The sequence below is a fragment of the Medicago sativa genome, chromosome 4 (genome assembly GCF_051527215.1).
Source record: "Medicago sativa cultivar Bolivia chromosome 4, Bolivia_mono, whole genome shotgun sequence".
NCBI lineage: Eukaryota > Viridiplantae > Streptophyta > Magnoliopsida > Fabales > Fabaceae > Medicago > Medicago sativa.
This window is the reverse complement of record NC_140752.1, coordinates 25,285,918-25,295,023: the sequence shown is the minus strand read 5'-3', so window position 1 is coordinate 25,295,023 and position 9,106 is coordinate 25,285,918. Positions and strand designations below refer to the sequence as shown.

Below are 9,106 nucleotides of genomic sequence, written 5' to 3'. Positions count from 1 at the left end.
AGATAATGCCTGCGCCACTTCCTTTTAGGTTGGAGGAGCCGTTGACGGACAAAAGCCACACGAAAGGAGTTGCTTCCTGGGCTGGAGAAGTGAGTTCCACGACGAAATCCGCTAGGACCTGGGATTTGATGCATCCCCTTGGTACAAATTGGACGTCGTATTCTGAAAGTTCTATGGACCAGGCGACCATCCTACCCGCCAAGTCAGGCTTTCCAAGGACTTGCCTGATGGGATAGTCACTTTTCACCACAATTTTGTGACTTTGAAAATACGGACGAAGCTTCCTTGTTGTTATGACTACGGCCAGCGCCAGGCGTTCTATCTTTTGGTATCGAAGTTCGGCGCCTTTGAATACTCTGCTGACAAAATAGATCGGTTTCTCTCCTCCCTCCGAATCTTCCACCAGTACAGTGCTCATGGCGTTCTCAGAAACCGCCAGGTACAAGAAGAGGATGGAAAGCGGGCTTGGTCGCTGGAGAACGGGCGGGCTAGATAAATTTTTTTCACCTGCTGGAAGGCGTCTTCACACTCCGGCGTCCATTCAAATTTTTCTTTTTTCCTGATGGAAGCAAAAAAGGAGAAGGCTTTGTCGCCAGCACAGGATAAGAAACGAGATAAGGCGGTCAATCTTCCCATCAGTTGCTGGACTTCCTTGATGCTGGAGGGGCTTCTCATGTTGATAATCGCCTGACATTTATCTGGATTTCCTTCAATACCCCGCCTTGTTAAGAGGAAACCTAAAAATTTTCTGGCCTGCACTCCGAAGGAACACTTTGTTCGGTTCAAACGAATTCTATACTTTCTTACTTGACCTAAGATTTCTTCTAGATCATCTGTATGGTGATGCCCTCCTTTGTTTTTGCTACCAGATCATCAATATATACCTCCAAGTTTCGTCCTATCTGACGGGCGAAGGCTGTGTCCATAGATCGTTGAAAACTGGCCCCGACGTTTTTGAGGCCAAAAGACATGACCTCATAGTGATAATTTTTGGTATTAGTCACAAAGGCCGTTTTGGGAGCATCTAAAGGGTCCATCCGTATTTGGTTGTAACTAGAATAGGCGTCCATGAAACTGAAAGTGTTGTATCCTGAGGCGCTATCAATTAGATGATCAATATTCGGGAGTGGATAAGGATCCTTTGGGCATGCCAAGTTCAGGTCCGTGTAATCCACCCACATCCTCCATTTTCCGTTTGCTTTCTTCACCAGAACAGTGTTGGCCAGCCATGTAAGGTATTTTATTTCACTAATGAAGTGGGCGTCGACCAATCTTTTCACTTCTTCATCCACGGCTTTCCTTCTTTCCTCGCCCATCTTCCTCTTTCGTTGTACTACCGGTTTTACTCCAGGTTTGATTGATAAGTGGTGGAAGGCAATGTCAGGATCCATTCCTGGCATTTCTGATGGATGCCAGGCGAAGAGATCCAAATTTCTTTGTAGTAGGTTCACTAGGGCGACCTCTTCTTCAGGAGATAGGGATGTACCGATCTTAGTCGTTTGATGGGCTTCTGGACCAATGGACACTTCTTTCAAGTCTTCAATAGGCTCGAGGCGTTCTTGCCGGAAGTCCTCCCTAGGATCAAGGTCTATCAGGTTGACTTCATGTGTTTTCTCGTCAATGGTTTTCTTCTTAGTTTTTTGCAATCTTAGGCTGTTGTGGTAGCATTCTCTGGCGAGTTTCTGGTCGCCTCGAATAGTTCCTATCCTTTCTTTGTCTAAGGGATACTTCATGATTACAAATTTAGTGGACAGGAAACCCCCCAAGAGGTTGGAGGCGGGGCGACCGATGATAATGTTGTATGAGCTTGGCAAGTTTACGACGAGATACCTCACCCTAATAGTTTTTGCGTGAGAGCCGCTCCCAAAAGTTGTTCTGAGCGTGATGTAGCCCCTCACATGTACCTGCTCGCCTGTGAATCCGGCCAGGGTTCCTTTGAAAGGTTGCAACTGTTCTGGATCCAGACCCATCCGATCGAACGTGTCGTAGTATAAGATGTCCGCCGAGCTTCCTGGATCGATCAGTACCCTCTTCACATCCCACTTGAATATTTGCAGAGTGATAACCATGGGGTCATCGTCGTGTGGTATGACGTCCCGGAAATCCTTAGCAGTGAAAGAAATATCGAGTTCATGCTCAGAAGCTGGTGTCTCATATTCTTGGCATAGCATTACCTGGCGGACGTATTTCTTTCGCGATGAATTGGACTCGCCTCCTCCTGAGAATCCACCTGAGATAGTGTTGAGTGTGTGTCTCTTTTCTTCGTTGCCCTCATCCTTCCTGATTTCTACCTTTTGTCCGCTCTCGCCTCTCCTGTCCTGAGCGTATCCTCTCAGTTTCCCACTCTGTATCAGCTTCTCAATTTATTGTCGTAAATGTATGCATGAGTCAGTGTCATGTCCCCGAATTCTGTGATACTTGTACCACTTGTTTTTGTCTTTTCCCATGATCTCGTATCGCGGCGCAGGTGGATCTGGGATTAATTTGGCTTCGTAGACTTCTTTCAAAATGCGCTCTGGTTTCGTGTTAAGAGGGGTGAACTCCTCTGGGCGCGAATAAGGCCTGTAATTTGTTTTCCTGTAGGGAGCTCGGTCTCTGTTCGCCGATGGTTGATAAGGTCGCCGATCCGTGTTATTAGACGTTCGCTCCTTAGCATCTATGGCCCTCTACCCGGCGTTGCTTTCTTCTCCTTTTATATAACAGTCCGCCCTGGCGATTATCTCCTCCATGGAATCGGCGGGTTTCTGAGCTAATGATTCGTTGAACTGTCCCGCCTTCAAACCGTTCTGGAAGGCGCCTACGAATACCTCCTGGTTGGGGTTGATTACCTTTATAGTTGTGTCGTTAAACCTTGCCAGATAGTCTCGCAGGGACTCATTGTGTCCCTGGCGAACGTTGAAAAGGCTGGTTGCAGGAACTTTGCGATGACGACTGGCGGAGAACTGTTGGATGAGTTTCCTTGTCATGTCTGGGTAGCTGACAATAGAGAAACGTGGAAGATTCATGTACCAACGCATGGCAGCTTCTGAAAGAGTGCCCGCCAATAGCTTGCACTTGAGGGAGTCTGGGGCTCCGACTACGGACATGCGAGTGTTGAAAGCTGTAACATGTTCCATGGGGTCGCTCTTTCCATCGAAGACGGAAAGATGAGGCGGTTTGAAGTTTTCTGGTACTGGCGCTCCCCAGATTTCGGCGGACAATGGTTGTGGTTCTGGGTCGTCCATCTCACTGTGGTTTGACCCCACTCTCTCTTCCTGTTGTTTCTGTTGCATAGTTTCCATCGAAGCGTGCAGGGCATCGTTGTGCTCCTTCAGCTGAGCGAGTTGGGTTCGCATAGACTCCAGCTCTTCTTGTGTTGCCATGATGGGAGGCTTTTCTCTAGATCGTACGTAAGGTGCGATCTAGGTTGGTGAAAAAGGGGTAGGGTTTCCAAATCGCAAAAGGCTTTTACGGTTTGGATGCTTTGCGGTTCAAGGTCTCAGAATCGCGATTTGCGATCCAGAGAGATCATGGTCAAGGTTAGTTTTACCTCTTCCCACAGACGGCGCCAACTGTACTTGCAAAAAGTATGGTAAGGATTCTAGGGTTAGGAATCGTATATTAGGGTTTAGACTAAGGATTAGATGCCTTGGGAATGCTCCCAAGAATGGTATTTATAGCCTACCATGGGCTTCGGTTACTTGGTTTCCAAGCAACAGGGGCATTTACGTATTTATGGTAGTTCTAGGCTGTTTCTAGATGCCCAATAAGTCGGTGCCTTTAGTAGGGCGCGCCAGGGGCTGGGGAACCCTTCTGGAGGCCTTAGACCTCTTAAGGAGATCTTGGAGCCCTTCTGGAGGTCGCCTAAGACTTTAGGAATATTATGACGGTCCATGACCATTGGTAACGAAAATTGTGTCATAAAAGGGAATCTAGATTCAATAGAGTTTATGTAACACCCTTGAACCCCACCATTAATATTTAATATAAATACAACAATTAATTCATATTAAGGTCAAGGTGCCACGTCATTAAAACTCAAAACATGCATATTACATTTTTCGTCAAAGTTTCACAACTGAATAAATAACAATCTCCAAAAATCATCTCAAGGTCTCAGCATCATAATTCAATCTCAGAATACATTAAACAAAAACAAGGTCTCCATATAAATCCAACATAGAATATAAATAAAATAACTCCCAAAAGATCCTAATTAGAGCATAGACTAGACTCCAAAAGCAAAGAAAATGAGGAAGCCTCAAGCTAATCCTCGGTACTCACACCGTCTCAAGCGTCCTCAACCTGCACGTCTACACTATTTTACAATGGCAAGGCGACAAAAGTCACTGGAGGATAATTTTACATGCAAAATTAAGAAACTACGAATTCAAGTATAGTATAATAGGATTTCAAATTTTACATATACATTTATCCATAAATCAACAACATTAATCAATAAAGAGTGATCATACTCAAATAAACATCAAGAGTTTCTTTCATCATTCTCCATCTATCATAAATCGTCAAATTGCACTAGCATCATCATTTGAAAGTATAATCATATACTCATCTCCACTTATATTCACATAAAGCACATAATCCACGTAATGCATATAATTCACATAGTAAACATAACCCACATACATCGCATTATTCACCAAAATCAAGTATGAGACATTATACATAGATTCATATGCATGAAATGCTCTAGACACAACTCTACATGCATGCAGTACCATTCTTTGGATGTCGTCGTTATTAAATATTAATGTATTGTTTTTATAGCATAGGAGGCTATAGTCAAATTTTATCGTTCCCTCTTTAGGTTTTAATTTTGTCTTTTAGTGCATGAAATTATATTTTTTTTCTAAGCGAAGTGAGAGCCTAGTCCCACACACTAGGACTGACAATAAGATCCACCAAATCCATATTCATCCAATCCATCCACCATAAAATTCATCTAATCATTCCACCAAACAAAGAGTTTGCTAATGTATTAGTTTGGATCCATCCATTTGAAAATATGGATGGATTAGATTCATCCATCTTATTTTAAAACTCCAATGGATCATATTTTTTAAATAAACAAATCCAATGGATCATTTCAAATAATAAAACACATTAAATTGATAAAAAAAATAATTATAAAAATAATTTATTAAAAAATTGAATGAAAAAAAAAAGCAAAAAAAATAATAATAAATTTTTATTTTTTAATTATTTAAGATTAATTTTTTTAGGGGATAATAATATTAAAATATTTTTAATATAATTTATTATTAAATTTAATAGTATTTTATTATTTACGGTGGTTAACGCCAGAGCTCCACAACCGACTACCGTGCGTCGCAACAAAAGTCACAAGAGATCCGCCTTCGACTATCGTGACTCGTCGGATCGTCGTTGTGGTCAACGCCTGTCAACAGTTTTCAACGGTGGTGGCCATAGTTCAGCACATATGCACCACCACCTATTAGTATGTATTTAATTTTGTAGTGTGTGTGTGTGTGTGTGTGTGTATATATATATATTTAATTTTAAAATATGTTTTGAGCTTGATAAAATTATCTATTTTGGGCTTATATTTGGTTGAATATTATAAATTTTTGCACTGATCTATTAACAAAATAATATGCAAAACAAATTATAAAAAAAAACACACATTTTATCAGATGGATCGGATGAATATCCATCTATTAAAATCTAATAATTGATGGATATTATACTTAATGGTTGGATTGGATAGTTTTTTTTTCTCAATAAAAAAATAATGGATTGTAATGGACTAATGAATTATTTTGATCCAAATTCATATTCATCTCATCCATCCATTTACCACCCCTACCACGCTACGTGGGACCATCTCTAAATTTGACACCATATGAAAATACATTGTTTATAAATATTGCTTGATTTTTGTTTTTTGTTACTGTTTATAAATATTGTTTGGCCAATGTATTTATAACATTTCTATTTTATTATAATAGATTTTTAATTATGATATTAACGTTATATTGAAATTGATAATCTATTGAAATTATTGAATAACTGGAGCAAATCCAGGCTCCAAATAAAGTGTTATCACCCACAAATAAAGAGGCGCAGGACCATATGCAAATATGTGCAGTTCTATTAGTAGAGTAAATCTCTTTATTTGTTAACGATACATAAAGTTCTTACATAACAATATCATACATATACCCACACACATTCATATATAATATATTGTTTTTCAAATCCAAACCTAAATGGAAAGGAAGACAGATGGAGCAAATTTATTTAAGTAGTAGATGCATGATCATGCATGGATGGTTTTTGTTGGACATATTAAGTGGAAACTTCTGAGGGCATCTTCAAAGATAGGTTTTGGAATTCAGAGTTAAGGGCATTCCTGAATGCAGCTTGTGCATGAGAGCCAGAGACAAAACACCAGCCATATTTAATATCTGCGTTTGGATTACGAGCGCAAAAGCTTCCACTTCCTTTCTTCTTGCAGTCGGCATGAGACTGGCATAAGTTAGGATCTTCCTCCATCTTCTTCATCATATCATGTTTAGATCCGTAATCTCTGCAAAATCCATTCAGAAATGTTGAGGGGTGGCAGTAACAATTCGGTTCAGGATCTGACCCACTGTAACATACATCATCCGATTGCCATGCCCAACAAATATGACTATCACAAGCTTCTACCTTCTTCATCGGAAACACCGCAACTATATGTGATGGAAAAATGTTAATTCAAACATATATACTTAATTCGAACATAAATAGATAAATTGTGAGGCATAGTTAGTCTTTAAAGAATTGTGGATAATTTATTCAATACCTTATGAAAATCAACCACATGAGTAAATTTGTAAGTGTTCCCATTAATTAATTTTTAATCCACTTGATATTTACCAACATGTACCCTAAAGATATAATTTCTCTTGAAATTGATTTCTATTTTTAGATAACTTAACATGTTTGCCAAAAACACATATTATAAGAATTATTAATATACATGTTTGCAATATTATACATACAGAATGTGGCAAGCAAGAAAAGGGCCAAAAGAGGGAGTTTAGCATAAGCCATATTGCTTGAATGAATAGAAAGAAGCAGCTACGAACAGTTATAAAGCTAGCTTGGTGTTTTGTTCTGATTGCATTAGTTCATTCTTGCATGAAGTTATTTATAGACAACCAAATGCTTTTGTATCTCCTATTCACATTCAGTTTGTCATGCCATATTTTCCACCACACATTCAATCGCCAATAATTAAGTTATCTTCTTTGTAATTATATGTTGGAGGTTTGTTGTTGGGACGAGGAATCTAGAATTGTATAATAGGGCTGGACGGCTGTTGTTTGGGTTGCTGCTACTTCTGGGCCTGCTGTTTTTGTTGTATCTTATGGTCTTATGTGCATTTCAATATAGTTTCATTTATATTTAGATAAAGAAAATAAAATAATTGTGGCTTGTTACATTTATAACACTACTAAAGCAAGGGACGCGAGCTTAATAAAATAATGAGAAATGCTAACAATTGATAGTTTTTAATAACCTTTAATAGTAAGTTTGTATGAAAATTTGCACTGTGTGATTTCTAATACTTGACATTATGAAGAAAAATTTCTAAATTTAAGTTCCTTAAAGAGTATTACAGGGCACTCATTAGCAACACCCTAAAACAAAATAGGCTTAAATGTGTCATTGGTCCCTGCACTTTCACCATTTTTTGGTTTTGGTCCCTGCACTTTTTTTTGTTTGGCTTCAGTCCTTGCAGTTTGTAAAAAATTTGTCATTGGTCCTTCCGTTAACTTTCAGTTAAAAAAATGTTAAAACTAACGGTGTGCCACGTGGACCAGTTATTTCTCGCCACGTGGCACACTAAAAGACAAATTTTTTATAATTAGAATAAATAAAATAATATAATTGATTTTTAACCGTTTTTATATTACTATTATTAATTAATTAGAAATAAAAAGTTAAAATGAAAAAAAGATATAAAGAAACAAAGAAGAAAAGAAACGCAGAAACGCAGAAGCTCTGATCAAATGGGGAAAACGGCTTTGTACGGTTTCAACCGGAACCAATTTGATCCGTTGCCTTGCCTTACCTTTCAATTTCGACCTCCATCATCATTTATCAGATAGATTTTGCATTCTCGTTTTAGTTTCTGTTCGCATTTTCATTGAATTTCTATTCACTATGAGCTGCGTTTTTTCGATGGAAGCCTTTGTTTTCGTTTTGAGGTGGTTCAAGTTGAAATTGTAAAAGCCATTTTTCCCTTTTCACGAAGCTTCAGCGTTTCATTTCTTTCCTTCTTTCTACGTCTCCCCCCCTTTAATTTCTTTCTTTCTCAAAGCCTTTCGCTTCATTTCTTTCTTTTCTTTCTATATAATAAAAACTATTTAAAAATCAATTATTTTATTTTATTTATTCTAATTATAAAATTTTTGTCTTTTAGTGTGCCACGTGGCGAGAAATAACTGGTCCACGTGGCACACCGTTAGTTTTAACATTTTTTTTAACTGAAAGTTAATGGAAGGACCAATGACAAATTGTTTACAAACTGCAAGGACTAAAGCCAAACAAAAAAAAGTGCAGGGACCAAAGCCAAAAATTGGTGAAAGTGCAGGGACCAATATCATATTTAAACCAACAAAATATAATAATACATGCATCAACTAGTGACTTCATAGCATGGTTGGTACTTAGATTAGGTGCATGCCATGGTAAAAAAAATGGTATCCTCTCTTGTCAAAAAAATAAGTAAATCATCTCTAGTAAAAAAAAAAAAGGAATAGTTTTCTTTTTTAGATTTTAGCATTACTATAGTTGTTATTCAATAATATTTTGTATTAAATAAAATATATGTGAACAATAACAATTTGTTCAAATTATGCTATGCTACAGTGCCTCTATAGTTGTTTCACCCCTCCGAATTGTTTTTCCTTCTATCTTAATTGAATAAGTGATTTCACATATTTTTTATTTTCTTTCGTTTGTTTTTGTGATTTCGTCGTCTCTGAACGACTCTGTTTGTTTTGATTTCCCGTCTTTGTGTGGTGACTTTTTGATTTCCCTTCTTAGTGTGGTGTTTATTTGATTCAGGTTGAAAGATTACCTTTGAGCAAGT

General features: G+C 38.2%; 2 protein-coding genes across 2 annotated transcripts; both read right to left on the bottom strand.

Annotated features, from left to right (window-relative positions):
* Positions 1-824: 824 nt before the first annotated feature.
* Positions 825-3,362, bottom strand: LOC146927235 (uncharacterized). Its single transcript, XM_085707040.1, has 3 exons — positions 2,671-3,362; positions 2,425-2,562; positions 825-2,313 (listed from the first exon to the last, which is right to left on the bottom strand). Exons 1-3 carry the CDS (start codon positions 3,360-3,362, stop codon positions 825-827), a joined length of 2,319 nt encoding a protein of 772 aa, XP_085563166.1.
* A 2,730-nt stretch (positions 3,363-6,092) lies between these two features.
* On the bottom strand, positions 6,093-7,130 carry LOC146927234 (albumin-1-like). Its single transcript, XM_085700582.1, has 2 exons — positions 7,008-7,130; positions 6,093-6,695 (listed from the first exon to the last, which is right to left on the bottom strand). The coding sequence occupies exons 1-2, from the start codon at positions 7,057-7,059 to the stop codon at positions 6,310-6,312; spliced, it is 438 nt and encodes a 145-aa protein (XP_085556708.1). The 5' UTR covers positions 7,060-7,130; the 3' UTR covers positions 6,093-6,309.
* Positions 7,131-9,106: the final 1,976 nt, after the last annotated feature.

What these genes read in the sequence shown, in the direction of transcription:
- LOC146927235 (XM_085707040.1), bottom strand. Translation starts at nt 3,362, where the DNA reads ATGGCAACACAAGAAGAGCTGGAGTCTATGCGAACCCAACTCGCTCAG. An exon ending in GGAGAAGAAAGCAACGCCGG is followed by an intron (nt 2,563 to 2,670) that starts GTAGAGGGCCAT and finishes AACAAATTACAG; the next exon opens with GCCTTATTCGCGCCCAGAGG. An exon ending in GGAAAAGACAAAAACAAGTG is followed by an intron (nt 2,314 to 2,424) that starts GTACAAGTATCA and finishes CGCTCAGGACAG; the next exon opens with GAGAGGCGAGAGCGGACAAA.
- LOC146927234 (XM_085700582.1), bottom strand. Translation starts at nt 7,059, where the DNA reads ATGGCTTATGCTAAACTCCCTCTTTTGGCCCTTTTCTTGCTTGCCACA. An exon ending in TTTCTTGCTTGCCACATTCT is followed by an intron (nt 6,696 to 7,007) that starts GTATGTATAATA and finishes CATCACATATAG; the next exon opens with TTGCGGTGTTTCCGATGAAG.